Below are 17,486 nucleotides of genomic sequence, written 5' to 3'. Positions count from 1 at the left end.
CTCTCTCTCTCTCTCTCTCTCTCTCTCTCTCTCTTCCTCCCTTCCTTCCTTCCTTCCTTCCTTCCTTCCTTCCTTCCTTCCTTCCTTCCTTCCTTCCTTCCTTCCTTCCTTCCTTCCTTCCTTCCTTCCTTCTTTCCTTCCCAAAGCCTTACCTTCTATTTAGAAAATATACAAGTATTGGTTCCAAAAAAGAAGAACAATAGGCAATTAGGGTTAAGTGACTTGCTTAGGGACACACAGCTAGGAAATGTCTGAAGCCAGATGTGAACCAAAGTCCTCCTGACTATCCACTGAGTCACCTAGTTGTCCTTCCCAGTTTCTTTTCAAATGCTAGCATGACTCCTGAGTTGTTAAGGCTCTCTGATCTCTCAGACTTCTCCTATAAATTGTTGTGATTGAAATCTGGAAAGGTTAGCTATCCTCTTCATTCATTTGAGACAAAGTTGATATTGTTCAAAATATTTTTTTCCTAGGAAATTAAGAGACTAAACATTTTCCAATTATTAGAAGCTGGAAGGGACCTTAGCATATGGAATGTCAGGGCATTAAGACCCAGGTTGTTAGAATCAAAAGGACCTTAAATTATGGAATATTATAACACATGCCATAGAATATTAAAGCTGGAAAGGTCCATAGAGATCTTCTAGTAATCACAGACTTTCTCTAGTCCAAACCCTTCCACATTTTATAGAAGAAAAAACTGTAGCCAGAGAAGAGAAATGAATTTGCCATTAATAGTCACACACACAGTGGTCAACATCGGGTACTCAAACCTAGGTCTTTTGACTTCTAGTTCCATAAATAATGCCTTCCTTCAGCCTGGTTTGGCTGATGAGCAGCATTATGTAAACATATTTTGCTGCTTTAACTCCCTTTGGGTGCTAGCCCAATAGGCTGCCTATTGGGCTGTTAAAATTCCCCCTTCTCCTTCACTCCCATGGCTCCCCTTCTCTGCTTTTTAAGAGAAGAATTGGTCAGGAAGAAGACTAGATTTTCATCTTTGGGTATGGAAAGGCACTAGCAGTCAGAGGCTGGCAGAGATGCTTCTTTCCTGACTCATGAAAGGCACAGAGTAGCCTTGGTCAGCCAGAAGCTAGGCAGGAGTAATTAATAATAATAATAGCTCATTTCACATAGCATTTACCATGTGGCAGGCACTATGCTAAGCACTTTATAATTATAATCTCATTGGATTCTCCCAACAACCCTGGGAGGTAAGTGTTATTACCCCCATTTTACACATGAGGAAGCTGAGGCAAACTGGGGTTAAGTGACTTACCTCTCTGAATCTGGATTTGATCTCAGATCTTCCTGATTCCATACTTTGTGCTTTATTCGTTGCACCATTTGGCTCTGGTCGTGATCAACAAGATCAGAAAATAACAAGTACACATTCTCCCCATCTACCCATTCAATACCAAAAAATAAATAAACCACAAAAAGACCAAAGCCAAAACACAACCCTGTCCCAACATTATCCTCGTGTCCCAGCTAATCACTGACTCCTTTCTCTCTTTGGACCTCAGGGCCCTTCGCATTCTGGCTCTCTCCTCCCTTCTTAGCCTTTTGTCATATTTCTCCCCTTCATGCCCTCTAAGTTATGCCCAAATTGAAAGTGTTCCTCAAACTCAGTATTCTATTTTTTGCTTCCATGATTTATACAAGAAGCCTCCTATCTTTTTATAATAGGGCAACATTGGGGTCCTTACGGAAGCACCCCAAAATGGCTCTCAAGTGCCCAGAATGGCTCATGAATAAGCAATTGATTTCTTGAAGGAAGCTCTAAGAAGTTAGAGTCTTAGGAGGCCTTGGGCCTGAATTTGGGGATTGTATCATGACCATATACTTGGAAAAGGGAAGGAGAGGGGATGGTGAGCTTGATGATGAAGGAGCCCTGTGACATTTGTGAGCAGCCCTGAGCAGAGAACTAACCAGAATCCCTCCAATATTATAAGATATGATGGAGTGAATAAGAAATACCAGCATTCTAACGATATACGAGGAGGATGGGAACCTGGGAAAACAATTTCCCCTAAAGGATGGAGTATTGAACGTTTTTGTATTGTGAATTCCTTTTGGCAGTCTGGAGAAACCTATGGAACTCTTTGAAAAAATAGTTTAGAAGCTCCTAAAATAAAACATGGAAGATTACAAAGGAAGCCAGTCATATTAAAATACAGTAAATTTATTTTATCTGAAAATTTTTATTTAATTATTTAATTTAGAATATTTTTTCCATGGTTACATGATTCATGTTCTTTCCCTCCCCTCTTGGAGCCAACAAGCAGTTTCACTGGGTTTTACATGTGTCATAAAATACAGTAAATTAAAAAAAATATTTTTTAAAGTTCTGGACCCCAGGTTAAGAACCCTTTACTTAAGAGGAAGCTGGCAGCACAGAGTCCGAATTGAGGTGAATCTAAATCTAAGGGGTTACAAAAGATCTCCATGCCAGCCCCTGGGAGCATGCTGAGAGGAGGAAGGAGGCGGAAACAGTTGACAGCTTTCTCTGTCTTCCAGCCCCATGTACTCCCCCCCCCCCCCCAATCCATCACTTCCGGAAGTATAAGAGATGGCATCCATTAGCAAACAACGTGAGACTAATTTGACTACTTCATTTCCTCTCATTACTTATGTTGCTTTTGTGTCCTAATTAAATGAACTGGTGGCTCTTCATGATCTGTGAATGGAGAATATTAAAGTAGGAAGTGTTTGAGTCACGATCCGCAAAGTTATTATTTAAAATAGTACAGAGTAAACCTGAGAAAAGCTGCAAAGCGCCCTAGAGCCAAAATTCTCTGAGCTTTCAGAAGCCGAATATTACATATTAAATATACTTCCTCCGTACTTAGCTCCACCTCTGAGAATATTGATCTTCCTGCCTTGCTTAGCCCAAGCATTAGCCCCTTTTCTCTGACCCCTTCCCTGATTCTCCCACTCCAATTAAAAAGCATAGTTTCTCAATTGCATGTAATAACAAGTTCCAGCACGTGTTCTCTGAAATGATATGGTCCAAACTGTCTTCCTCCCAACCCCCAAGAAATGATAAGCAATTTGGTCTGGGCTCTACGAGCATTAATATGAAAAACGTATTTCCATATTGGCCATTATTGTAAGAGAATGCTCATCTAAAACCGAAACCCACAATAAAAACAAATAAATGAAAGTAAAAAATCGTATTCTTTGATCTGCATTCCAATTCCACCAGTACTTTCTTCTGGGGTGGACAATATTCTTTGTCATAAGTCTTCAGAATTGTCCCGGATCATTGCATTGCTGTTAGTAGCTACGTCTCTCAGTCAATCATTCCACAATATTGCTGTTACTGCGTACAGTGTTCTCCTGGTTCTGCTTCTTTCACTCTGTGTCAGTTCATGTAGGTCTTTCCAGCTTTTTCTGAAATCATCCTGTTCATCATTCCTTACAGCACAATCCCTATCATATCCCACAACTTCTTCAGCCATTCCCCATTGAGGGACATCCCTTTCGTTTCCAAGTCTTTGCCACCACAAAAAGTGCAGCTATAAATATTTTTGTACAAACAGGTCTTTTTTTCCTTTCTCATCTCCAATTAATAGTGCTCCAATCCTCAAATTAATGTGCATGTTGGGCCATATTGTATCCTCCTTCTCCCAGTAGAATATAAGCACTTTGAGGACAGGCACTATTTCATTTTAACCTTCTTAGCACCATACTTTCCATGAGGCAGGCTCTTAATTTTGTGGAATTAAATTGAATTGAATCAAATGAGGTGAAACTAGATTATTTCTAATGTCTCTTCCAGGTATAAAATCTTATAATCCTATATTCCTTGTCTTAGGTTCCATGTTGAAACATTTTTGCTTATTGGAAAGCAAAGGGGCTTCCAAACCACAATGGAAGAATGAGATAATGTAAAGGGGGAAGATGCTCCACATTCTTGTTCTCCTTACATTTAGCAACAAAGAAAAACCCCCGAATGGCTTTAAAAGACACATAAGATAATAAAAACTAACTTTTCTGCCAAAAGTACAGAAATGAAGAAAAACACCAATGCTGTTTTTAAATGCCAAGAATTGATTACTATGGCTAAAATATTAGAAGCAAGAGAAATGGGAGGAAAAAACCAAGATAACCCCAAGAGTTGTTCTCAAATGAATTAATGACACATTTAAAGAATTTAAAGTGAATTAATACTGTTGAGAAAATCAGATGAACTAATGAAAGAAGAAATTTTAGATGTTCAAAAACCTGTTAGCTACTAGAGTATAAGAATCAAAAGGCTAAATCACTAATATGGAGACTCTGATAGAAAAATCTGGAAAGGGGGCAACAGAGTAGCTCAATGGATTGAGAGCCTAGAGACGGGAGGTCCTGGTTTCAAATCTGGCCTCAGACACTTCCTAGCTGTGTGACCCTGGGCAAGTCACTTAACCCCCATTGCCTAGCCCTTACCACTCTTCTGCCTTGAAGACAACATACAGTATTAATTCCAAGCTGGAAGGTAAGGGTTTAAAAAAAATCTGGAAAGATCTCTCTACTCAAAAGACTCTAATTGAAAGCAAAATTGCAACCAAAATAATAAGTTGAGGTTATAAAAATAACTCAGCTATTGAGACAATCATAACTTATATGAATGACACATCTAAGGGTTAAGTCCAGATTCAGTAGTTTTGTTCAGTTGTCTTTGGACATGTTTGATTCTTCATGACCCCAGTTGGGGTTTTCTTGGTGGAGACACTGGAGTGGTCTTCCATTTCCTTCTCCAGCTCATTATACAGATGAAGAACTGAGACAAATAGGGTTAAGTGAGTTGTCTAAGGTCACACAGCTACTAAGTGTGCAAAGCTAGATTTAGAATTACTGATACCTGGGAAAATTTAGGGGAAAAAATGAATTTCCAGACATAACCAAAACCAAGGGAAAACATACAATTAGAAAGAATTCTCAGGATCTTATCATAGCAAAATTTAAGATTCTATTCTTAACTAAGCAGGTCAAGAAAAGGACAGCAGCTGCATACTCTAGGACAAAAAGTAGCTGCATAATGGCCCAGAAATAGTTAGCCAAAGAGAGAACATTCAATGTAGAAAGAGCTTTAAGGGGCAACTAGGTGGCTCAGTGGACAGAGAGGCTGTTTTGGAGTCAGGAGGTCCAGGGTTCAAATCTGATCTCAGACATTTACTAGATGTGTGACCCTGAGCAAGTCCCTTAACTCCTACTGCCTACCCTATACCACTCTTCTGCTTTGGAACCAATACATAGTGCTCCAAATCCAGGACTTCCCAGCACGGTTCCCTTTCAGTGCCACTCTTCTAACTTAAAATATTGGGACATTCCATGCAAGCATGAAGAAGATGCTCTGTGGCCTTAAACCCACCAGGTGGAAGCAGAGAGCTTTCAGAATAACTCCATTGCTTTGAACATTGAAACGTCCCCCGAACTTTACGGCTGAAAGACGTCACAATCATAGGACTTAGAATGGAAAAGGACCATAGAAATCACTGGGTCTACTTCTATCCCATTTTGCAGATAAAGAAACTGAGGCCCAAAATAACATAAGGAGTGGGGGAAGCAGGGGATGTTGCAGAGCTCAGATTTCAATCTGGGTCTTCTAACTCCAAATCCAGTTTCTTTCCTTTCCCTCATGCTGCATTTCCTAGCCATCATTTAGCCCAAACTCTTCATTGAACAGTGAGGAAACCGAGACCCAAAGAAGAAAAAGGACCTCCCCAAGGTCACCTAGGAAATTGTTGGCATTTATGACAAACACAGATAAACCGCTGGTTGAAATACCATAATTATACCAATTTACCTCCATCAAAGGGAAAACTCATATTATAATATGCATTTTGGCAGAATAAACAAAATGACAAAAAGAACCCCCCCAACATTTGCTCTTTGCTCCTCCTCTAAATTTGTGTCCATAAAAAGTTCTTAGTTTGACCTTGCTTTCTTTTGTATATGACCCATATGAAAAAGTGGCTCTCCTTGGCTCCATTGGGGCACCCCTAGATCCTACTCCTAGCAGATGGATTATGGGCAGTCTCTGGAACTATACTCCTTGTTCCAGGCATTCTGTCCCTCTCTCTGCTTCCCTCTCCACCTTCACTGGATTATAAGATTATAAAACTAGAAATGGAAGAGTTTATCTGGTCCAACCCCTTTATTTTCTAGATGAGGAAACTGAGGCCCAAGGACATTAAATGACTTACCCAACAGTCGACAGATAATAAACATCAGAGGTAGGATTTGAACACAGGTTCATTGACTGCAAAGCTGCTTCTTCCCATTACCTTTGCACAAATGGCTTCTTGTGCCTGAAATACACTCCTTCTTCAGCTCTTTGGGTCATAGAATGCTGAACACTGTTTGGGTTCCATTTTTCCTAATTTTGCTCACCATGCTAATAGATTCAGGCAAAAATGTACTCTTGAAAGGATAAAATGTTCAATATAGCCAGGAATGACTAAGAAGAAGGCGAAAGAGTTTCACCTGCGTCATCACTTGGGTTCTTTGATGCAGCTCTCAACTTGGAGGTCTGGGTGATTCTAGGTCATCAAAGACGGGAGCAGAGGCCTTCAGGAACCCTCCATCCCTCCTTGTTTGTGAAAAATGTGCTCGCCTCAACCATTGTTAGGTGGTGGCAGTGGGGCGGGTAGGTCACTTCCTCCCTATCGCCCAGGGTGTGTCCAGGGAGTCTTTCTCTGGCAAAAGGCGAGGGGAGTCAGCTGTACAGAGCTCCACGCTCTGATGTTTCTCTCTGATCTCCCTCTCCCCCTCCTCATTGCTCCCCACCACGGGCTTGGTTCTACCACAATTGTTTCTATTTGTCAGTTCTTTTCTCCCTCCTTCCAGAGTTACAGTGACTTCAGCCAGGCTCGTGGGGAAGACCCTGGTCCAGAGTTCTAGGGAAGAGGCCTTCACGACTCTCCAACTTTAGACAAATCCTTCAGGATTTTATTGTTGTCATTGTTCAGTTGTGTCCAACTCTTTGTCACCCCATGTAGAGTTTTCTTGGCAAAGATACTGGAATGTTTTACAACTCATTCTCCAGTTTGTTTTACAAGTAAGGAACCGAGGCAAACCGGGTTAAGTGACTTGCCCAGAGTCATATAGTTTGTAAGTATTTGAGACTGGATTTGAACTCAGAAAGTTAAGTCTTGGAAGCAACTGGGTGGCTCAGTGGATTGAGAGCCAGGCCTAGAGACAGGAGGTCCTAGGTTCAAATCTGGCCTTAGACCCTTCCCAGCTGTATGACCCTGGACAAGTCACTTAACCCCCATTGCCTAGCCCTTATCACCCTTCTTCCTCAGAACCAATACACAGTATTGATTCCAAGACTGAAAGTAAGGATTAAAAAAAAGTTGAGTCTTCCTGATTCCCAGCCCAGTGGTCTAACCCCTGTACCACTTAGCTGCCCACCAGGATTTTAGAGATGTTCAAGATTTAGGAATCCCAAGTAGTATGAAATCGTTTACAATATAATGGAAATCGGGAAATCTGGGCTTCAGACTTAGGCTGTGCAGCTAATGAGCAGCGTGGTCACCCCTCTGGACTCAATTTTAGTCTCCTTTCAGTTTCCTCATGGGGAAAATGAGGCAAATGGATGAGCTCTGAGTGGGGGATCTTCAAGGGATTTTACTTTCTCCTGCTTTATAAAATCTGGATTGTGTTCATAGCTAATTGATGAGAGAAGGGATTGAGGTCCAATCTTTCTCCAGATCCTAGACCTGCTTGTTGGTCTCCAAGGCCTTTGTTCAGCTGTGCCTTGACTTGCTCAGGGTATCAAGATCTGCAGACTAGTCCCACCATGAAAACTCCAAGCATCCTTCTGTCCTGGAGGCTATACATAAGGGCATAAATGGGGAGTGGAGGAAAAATTGCTCCCTTAGCCTCTAAGCGGAGAATGGAGGTGGCTTATCTAATCTGGATGGAAGAGTGCTTGGGAAAATCCCCATGAGGCTCTGATGGGAGAAACAAGAATCTAAATATAACCAAACAGCAATTAGTGCATTCCCCTTGGGTGGTCCTGGCCTGACTAGTGCAGCTAAATCAGAGTTCCCGTACTCAGTGCCAGGGCTTTGGTTCCTTTAAGAAATAGAGTACCTCCCAGGGAGTGGTGATGCAACCCAAGATGGTGTGTTCTGGGTTACAGGATAAGAGCGAGATGATACAGTGGTCAGAAGGATGGAGCGGAGGTCCCACTAGAGTAAGCTGGTGGGAATTGATTTCTTTTGTATGGAAAGAGCACGGGACTAAGAGTCAAGAGGCCTGAGTTGTAGTCCCAGATCTGCTACTAACTTAATGGGTGAGAATGTTGATCTAGAATGATCTCTAAAGTTCCTTTTAGCTCAATGCTAGTCCTGGCTCCCATTTCCTAGCTGTGTGATATTGGACAACTGACTAAACTTCTCTAAATCTCATCTGTAAAATTTGAGGAGTGCAGCTAATTGGCTCAGAGGATAGAACACTGGTTTTGCAGTCAGGAAGACTTGAATTCAAATCCAGCTTCAGAAAGTGCCTAGCTGTGTGACCTTAAGCAAGTCACTTAACCTCTGTTTACTCCTGGAGAAGGAAAACCATTCCAGTATTTTTTTGTCGAGAAAATCCCATGGAGAGGTCCTACTAGTTGGACACAACAGAAATGACTGAACAACAAAAATTTATGAAAAGTGTCATGGCCATCCTCCTATCCATTTCTCTCTAAGTTCCCCTTTCCTGAAGCTGTCCTGGGAGACAGTCTCTCTTACCCCTTTTAGTATGTTGTTTTCTTTGATCAGAATTGTTTATATTTGTATTCCCAGTCCTTAGCACTGTGTCTGGCACACAGAAAGCCCTTGACTCCTTGTATTAGCTATACCATCATGAGCTATATAAATTTTAAAGTGCTAGAGTATTTTATCTATCTATCTGTCTGTCTCAAGATAACGATGACTCTATTACGCCCCCTCCTCCCACTTAAACTTAGCTAGTTTCAGTCTCACAACCTGGTGAGTTAAATACTTTCTGTTCTTAAAGGAGAGGGAAAGAGGTATAGGATGAAGATGCTAGATTAGTCTTCAATTCTTTATTCTCTATTCCTAGTTATATTCTAGTTCCCAGACAATGCCCAGTGCTTGGTGCCAGGATCAGTTCTTGGGGACTGAAGTGGAAAGCCTTAAACCCCCCCCCCCCCACACACACACACACAAGAGGCTGCTCTCCTTTCTTCTCTGAATTCCTTAAATTTAGTTGGACCATTGAAATAAAATGTTGAGGAAGGAATGAAGGCTGCTATAAGAAGTCCTTTTAATAGTTCAGATACTTAAAACACAGAAGGGAGTTTTACAAGTCTTATAATTTGCCCAAGGCTAGTGGACAAATTCCCTGTAGCGTTCAGGTGCTCAAGATGCCTGAGTCCTCACCTGATGAGAACTGGGCTTCTACAAGGCTTCTCCCGTGAATGGCAGAGGAACAAAGCCCTAGTGGTTTGATGACATTTGGACAAAGGCTTTATGGCTGGGCTTGGTTCCATTTTCCTGGATCAGGATTGTGGGAAAATCTTCTGGAATCCTAGAGGGAGGGAGCCGGGGATGGCTTGGCCTTTGGGAAAGTTATTCTGGCTGGGCAACAGTTCCAGATGAGTTTAGTGGATGTTCTTATAACCCCAGAGATTCCCCTCGGTGGTCAGTTGCTTAGTTCCCCCTTCTCAGTGTCTCTACCCTTGTTAGCTCCTTCCCTCTACCCCAACCAAAGAAAAGGAGCAAGGAAACCCAAGGAAAACTGGAACTCATTTTCTCTCTTTATTAGCATTTCTAGTTTCTTGAAGTCTATTTCAGATTTAGAAGGCAAAAAACAGTAGCTTGGCTTCTGCTTCAATGAGAGCTTCTGGGGCAAATGCTTGAGGGGAAGCCCCTTTGAAGCTAGGGGTGCAGGACCACATTTGAGACATACTGCTTCTCTGGCCTTGGATTAGCACATTCCTTCCTCCTCTTCCCCACCAAACACACATTCCCCATCCCCAATCCTTTAACCTAACCCAAGCAATAAGTCATTCATCACTTGGAGCACAGCTCCAAAGTGGAGCAAACAGGATAGGCACAACTCAGCAGGGAGGGAGGTGTCCACACTCTGAATGTTTCCCCTTGGGAGTAGGTGGCTTTCCTTGGCCCAAGTGCAGGGTACAGTGGATTTGGTCCCTCAGCACCTCCAGTTCTTCCTCCAACATCCTGGATGAACTTGGGACCTCTGACTCCAAGATGACACAGTGAGGTCCAGGAACAACCCTCTAACCTCCCTTCCTCCCTTCCTCCCTTCCTCCCTCCCTCCCTCCCTCCCTCCCTCCCTTCCTTCCTTCCTTCCTTCCTTCCTTCCTTCCTTCCTTCCTTCCTTCCTTCCTTCCTTCCTTCCTTCCTTCCTTCCTTCCTTCCTTCCTTCCTTCCTTCCTTCCTTCCTTCCTTCCTTCCTTCCTTCCTTCCTTCCTTCCTTCCTTCCCTCCTTCCACTGTTAATGCCTACCACAGCTGCCTATTTACTCTAAGGCAGGAGTGTTAACTAGCTAGTTCTTAATATGCTTTTCTCCTCCCTCACTAAACAATAAATATGTTGAGGGCAGGGACTGTGCTATATCTCTGGATTTTCCTCAAGGCCTTGCAATAATAATTACTTAGTAGTTCTGTTCAATGACTGAGCCACCCTAGACACTTAATAAAGTACCTACTTAAGTCAGCCACCGGAGACACAAAGATAAAACAACACATAATAAGAACATTAGTGTTCTCCAGTGGCTTTCAGCCTCATTCTAGAAATCAGATACACACACACACATGTATAGAGATACACATGACACACGTATCCATGCACATGTGTATCTATCTATACAGTGTAACACACCTATGTGCACATGTGTGTATCTATGTAGACATGCACACTTGTGTACATATAGCTTGATATATGTGCGTACCTACACTGAGATACATACAAGCACATGTGTGTATATCAGTACATGTGTGTGCGAGTAGATAATAGTAATTATAGATATAAACTGTCCATTAGAAAGTAACTACCTAAGGGAAGTCCAAAGGCTCTGAGTTTGGACGGAGCAGCCCAGCATCCTAGGTGATGCTACATGTGGTCGGGGCTGAGGCTTCCCCATCCTTCTGGGGGCCCTTCTCTCACCTCTTGGCCTCCCGGGTGTGCCACAGGGCCCCTCGGGCAGAGGGGGTGCTGAGGGGGTGACTCGGCCTGCTCTTCCAGAGGCCTCCTCCTTTGTCAGGCTCTCAGCCAAAAAGTGAGTCCAAGCCCACTCGCTGCTTTTCCTGGGGGAGGGAGGGAGGCGAGTGAGCTGCTCCAGGCCCCTCGTGCCCTCTTTTCTTTCCCCTGTCCCATGTGGGAGAGCTTTTGCCTACCTCTTCACAGGGTGCTCCCTGAGGTCAGGGCCTGGAGGCTGGGCAAAGGGTTGGTTCTGGACCTGAGGACTGGGGACTCCCATCTTCCATGGGGCCTTGGTTTGGGTACCAAACACGTGTAGTGGAGGCAGCTCTGGCAGCATCTGCGAGGGCAGATAGCCTGGAAGGAGTGAGGCTTCTCCCCTCTAGAAAGACAAGCAATCAGTGAGCATCTCCCCTTCCAGCTCCTCTTTCCCAGTCTTCCTTCAGAACCCCCCAGCTAGAAACACAACGCACTGAGGTAGAAAAGACCTTGGGCCAAGACACACTCTAGTCCCAGGTCTTCCTTGGGTGAAGCACAGAAACCTAGGAGGAATGAGTGTTTTGAAATTATTTATTGAATTAGGTTATTGCATTCTACTCCTTTATTCTATGACACGGGGCAAATCATAGCTTCTTTGGGCCTCAGTCCCTTTATCTGTAAAACGGTGATGATGCCCGCCCTGGCGACCTCACACAGTAGGTTGGGCATCAAGATGAACCAATGTAGACTGCTAGAAGGTTAAAGTTGGCAGGGAAATGAGAGAAGAGTTAGTCTCACCTCTTCATTCTAAGGTTGTCTAAAGAAAACTCATTGGTTAGTTCAGATTTATCGCAGAAAATATTGGTACACAATTGATATAAGCCTCTGAAAGAGAACAAACCAAATAGAAGATTATTTTGGCTAAAGAAATAGATGCTATGTTTGCAGGGGGGAGAATCATGGTAATTCCTCTTCTTTCCTTCATTTCACAATCAAAAAAGTCAGTTCAAATTCACAAAGGAAATGAGAACAAATGGAAGGCAGGAAAAGTTATTGCTAATTCCAAAGTAAAATTCCTATCTTAAAGAAATTTTTTTTGGGGTGAAAATTAGTAGTAGCAGTTTTTAGAAGCCTATAAGTAATTCATTATAAAATATAGGAAGTTAGTTTGATTTGTGAATTCATTATAGTAGAGGGCTTAGTAAAGAGAAAATTATGCCCCCAATATCAACATAAATAGCAAATATGTAACTATTCTAATACTAAACATAGATGGGTAGTATTCTCCTATAAAAAAGCAAGTTATAGAATAATGTAAAAATACATGGGGAGGTTAAGATTGAAAGAACAGATTAAATAAACCATACAATGGCCATTTTGGAAAAAATTAGAATAGAAATATATCTGATCTCTGTTATTGGTAAAATCTAAAACCAGAAAGCATTAAGAAAACATACTAATAGAATGATAAACTACAAATTTTACAATACTAAAATTTCATGAACTAACATAAGCAATTAGGTTTATAAAATAAAAGCTAACATAAGAAAAAATTGGGCATACTTTGTCTAATGGAATAAATTGATTCTTTGAAAATATATATGGGAGGGGGGAGGTAGGTGACTCAGTAGATTGAGAGCCAGGCCCAGAGATGAAAGGTCCTAGGTTCAAATGTGGCCTCAGACACTTCCTAGCTATGTGACCCTGGGCAAGTCACTTAACCACCATTGCCTAGCCCTTACCACTCTTCTGCCTTGGAACAGATACTTAGAATTAATTCTAAGAAAGAAGGTAAGGATTTTAAAAAACAGAAAAAAGAAAGAAAATACTTTAGGCAAAACATTATTTTATTTAATATTAGGCAGCTAACTCTACAGAAACAATATTATAAATGGTATAGATTGATAACCAGTTGAAGATTGTCTAATGCAGTGGAGTTTAGTTATTTCATATAAATGATGCCACAGTAAAATGATCTTGGTCAAGGGAAATATATTTAGGATCTACCAGGTGATATCTACTTGTATAGGAAATCCCAATACTTCATTATCCAAAATATAATAGATTTAGCAAAATATACCCATTGTAACTGAATAGTTCAGTGAACAAAGTATAGTCACCATATCTGCTAAGAACTAAATGGATAAAACAGGAAGTACACATTTTCCCCAAGGATACATGAAGTTCTCACAAAAATTGATCATGTACTCAGACAGAAAGAAATCTTTAATACATTGTACTTCTGTCTTGTTAAATTTACCATTTTTGGCCACAGTGAAATAAAACTAGAGAGAGAAATTTTCCCAAAGGTACAAATTCATACAGATGTTTAAAAAAATTATGCAACAATTGAGTCAAAATTGAGTCAATCCCTCTGCTTCCCCTGGAGAGGAATCCATATCAAGATGGGCAAGCACAGCAGACTCTTGGAATTGGAAGGGACCTTAGAGATCAAATTAAACTCATATCTAAAGAGGAATTATCTCCACAACACATTTTATAAGTGGTCATTCAACCTCTGCTTAAAGATTTACAGTGATGAAGACCCACTATCTCCTAAAACAGATAATACTTTTTTCCTTTGTAACCTTTATCTTCATCTTAGAATTGATAGTGTATATTGATTCTGAGGTAGAAGAACAATAAGGGCTAGGCAATGGGGTTTAAGTGCCTTGCCCAAGATCACAGAGATAGGAAGTGTCTGAGGCCAGATTTGAACTCGGGACCTCCTGCCTTTGGCCTTGGCTTTTTATCCACTGAGTCACCTAGCTGCCCCCTCCCCCAGATAATACTTTTAAATAAGGATAAACTCCTTAACAATTAGAGCTGTACACATGTGGCACGGCAAATTTAATTCAGCTGCCTAGATGTTGTCTAAACAAGTCAGAAGACTGTGGGACTATCAGCTCCATCATTCTGGACCTAAAGTATTCCCTGTTAATGGAATCAAGAGTGTTTTAACTTTGGGACTACCATTTAGCCCTATTAAACTCCTGTTGGGTGTTACTCACAGAAGCATCACTTGGTTCACAAGGGATTCAGGATGAAAAATGCTATCCCCAGCCAGAGAAAGAACTGCTGTAATCTGATTTCAGATCAAAGCCTGCCATATTTTATTTCCTTCATGAGTTTTTTATTGTATGTGTGATATGTGTCTTCTATTGTGACATGGAATATGGAGTTGTGTATTGCGTGAAAGCACCTGTATAAGATATATCAGACTATTTATTGCCTTGGAGAGGGGTGTGAAAGGGAGGGAGAGAATCTGAATTTTTAAATGTCACAAAAGAATGATCAAAAATTGTTTCTACAACACAGAAGAAAAACAATTGCTTGATCCCATGGTTCGATGGAGATGTGACTGGGGATGTAGACTCTAAATGATCACCCTAGTGCGAATACCAACAGTATGGAAATAGGTCCTGATCAATGATACATGTAAAACCCAGTGGAATTGTGTGTTGGCTATGTGAGGAGGATGGGTGGAGGGGAGGGAAAGAACATGAATCATGTGACCATGGAAAAATATTCTAAGTTAATTAACTAATTAAATAAACTTAAAAAATAAAATTTTTCTACATGTAACTGAATAAATAAAATATTTTTTTAAAAGAAGAAACACGTGGCCCTGCAGCAAGAGTTAGCTGCCCAATAAGGTGAAAATACAGGATTTTACAATGACAGTAGACTCATTTAATGAATGAAAATGCCCTACCCAACTGAGAACATCATGCCCCGGTTGGCTCTTTACAAAAGATAAAAGAATATAGCTCAGGAACTAAGTAAAAGTGGGTCAGTCTCCATGGATCAGCATAGTGAACCCACTTGAGAAATTCTCTGGTCAGCTCATGGACACTGTCTTTCTGGCTTTAACAGGTTATTTGTGAAGCTATAGGCCTTCTGGGGCCTCATGCCTTCAGTGCTGGTACAGTCTTCTCCTGTTTGGGAATGCTATATCTTACCAAGGGTAGCCCCTTGCTAGGTCATTCAATTATGTGTATGGCAGTTCCACGAGTCCTTTTGTAATTATGGCTAAAAAGGAAATTCCTAATCAAACAAGGATTAAAGGAGACCTTAAAAGAGAAATCAATTTTGGCTACATGAAAGGAAAAAATGCTTGCACAGACAAAATCAATGCAGCCAAGAAATCAAGAAGGGAAACAAGTAATTGAAAAAAAAAGATTTTGTGTCAAATATCTCTAATAAAAGTATGATCTTTAGGGTATAAATGGAATGAATACAAATATGTTATGACCAAGGAAATGAGCAAATAATTTTCTTTAAAAAAAAAACACCAAACTCTTATCCTCTTTCTTAAAATTGCTTCTAAGTATCCATTTCAAGGCAAAAGAGAGATAAAAGCTAAGCAATGGGGGTTAAATGATTTTCCTGGAGCCACACAGCTAGGAAGTGTCTGGGGTCAGATTTGAAGCCAGATCCTGCCTCCAGGCCTAATACTCTATCCACTGAGCCACTTGGTTGCTCCCTGAATAAAACATTTTTCCAAGAAGAAAACTGTACACTATCAACAACCATAATAGAAGGTTACGTCTAAATCACTAAGAAGAAAAATGCAAATCAGAGCAACTCTGAAGTCTCACTTCTCATCCAAGAGAATGTCTGAGATTCCAAGGTAGCCCCAGTTCAAGCCCATCAGAATGATGACTTTCTATCTAACTAGATCTACACTGCCCCTGGTACACGTCCACTAATCATCATGCAGAGCCTCACAGATGGGCTGACAGGACAGACATCGAGATACTTCAGCATGAGCAAGAACAATGCATTTTAGCATTATTCATCTTGTTCAACTAAGATTGATTATCTTTAATTAGAGAATTCATACTAATCAATCCAAATTGAGACAGAATGTTCAAAGATAACAACTCACATTTATATTGTGCTTAAGATCTGCAGTGTTTTCCTCCAGTGAGACAGGTAATACAGATAAAATTGTCCCCATCTTTTGGATGAGTAAATTGAGGATTTGAGGGATTAAGTATTCCGCACCTAGAATCACCTAACTCATAGAAGGGGTAGTATTCAAACTCAGTATCATGACTACAATCCAATACTGTCTACCATGTTGCCTCAGATATAAAATCACAAAGACCATGTATATTATTTTATGTTAAAAATAAGAGATGAAACAATATATGCAACACACTATTGACAACAAATACAAGAAAACAAAATATTTGCATATTAACTTGACAATATAACATATGAGTTTAAAAAATGCTTATGTTCTGTCATGGAATTAATACTAATTATTGGTTCCAAGACATAAGAGTGGTAAGAGCTAAACCACTGGGGTTAAGTGACTTGCCCAAGGTCACTGAGCTAGGAAGTACCTGAGGTCATATTTGAACTCAGGACCTCCCATCTTTAGGCATGTGAGATTTTTTTTAAAGACAATTACAAAACTATCATTGGAGAAATAAGAAAATTTAGCAGAGATATTTTTTCTGCATTGCTATTAAGATAGATGACTAATAAACATCTTAATCCTTTCCAAATTAATCTACAGATTGAGTTCAATATCTTGGTATCTTTTTCTAGAACTGGAAAAAGACAATAAAGTGTATATGGATAAATAGATGGGCAACAATTTCAAGAACCTTTGAAAGGCAAATTCTACCTCATCAGCTTTTCATTTCCTTTAGATTCCATTTGACAGTAATTACCAACCTTTCTTCTGTTTGTTGAAAAAGTGTGTATGCTTATTTGTGTGCATGAGCATGTCTGAGAAAGACAAAGAAACAGAGACACTCAGACAGGAAGAGAGAAATGAAGATAGAAGGCAGAGAGAAAGAGGAAGAGGGATAGGAGAAAGAGAGAGATGAAAAGGGAAACCAAAGAGAGAAAGAAAATCAGTATAACAGAAAGATCCTAGAATTAGGACTTAATATAGTATTCTAAAAGTTAGTATGTGATAAACCAATAAACAAAACAGGTAAAGGAATGCTCTAATATATGATTTAGAGAAGCCTGGATTATAATACAAAAAGAAATATATGGTTTCATTTTCCCCCAATTCTTTGGCCTTTTTTCTTTTCTATTTATTTTCCTTTGGCAATTTCGCAACCTCCTAAAGTTTCATTACATATTTGTGCAGAAGAGATTCTAAATTTATCTCCCCATCCTTGATTTCTCCATGGAGCTCTGATCCATGGTACCTTCAGCTATTGGCTAGACATCATCTGTAACGTCACAAATTTGATATGTTCCACATGCAATTTATCATTTTTTTGCCTAAATCTCTCTGTGAAGCTTTGTTCTTTCTGTTGACTCTGTTGGTTTGTCCCAGTTATCAAGGTCTAAAACTTTGGCAGA

At 40.6% G+C, this 17,486-nt stretch overlaps 1 protein-coding gene across 4 annotated transcripts in view; it reads right to left on the bottom strand.

Moving 5' to 3' along the window:
- Positions 1-9,751: 9,751 nt before the first annotated feature.
- KIF12 (kinesin family member 12) overlaps positions 9,752-17,486 on the bottom strand; it is a 29,147-nt gene continuing 21,412 nt past the window's right edge. For 2 of the 4 annotated variants that reach the window (XM_056812395.1, XM_056812396.1), the window contains exons 17-19: positions 11,369-11,553; positions 11,139-11,278; positions 9,752-10,213 (exon numbers count right to left, since the gene is read on the bottom strand). In XM_056812395.1, the coding sequence (XP_056668373.1) occupies positions 10,020-10,213; positions 11,139-11,278; positions 11,369-11,553 (519 nt within the window). In that variant the 3' untranslated portion in view covers positions 9,752-10,019. The other 2 variants (XM_056812397.1, XM_007474973.2) reach the window with 2 other exon arrangements.

The sequence above is a fragment of the Monodelphis domestica genome, chromosome 1 (assembly GCF_027887165.1).
Source record: "Monodelphis domestica isolate mMonDom1 chromosome 1, mMonDom1.pri, whole genome shotgun sequence".
NCBI lineage: Eukaryota > Metazoa > Chordata > Mammalia > Didelphimorphia > Didelphidae > Monodelphis > Monodelphis domestica.
This window is presented reverse-complemented; position numbering and strand designations above follow the sequence as displayed.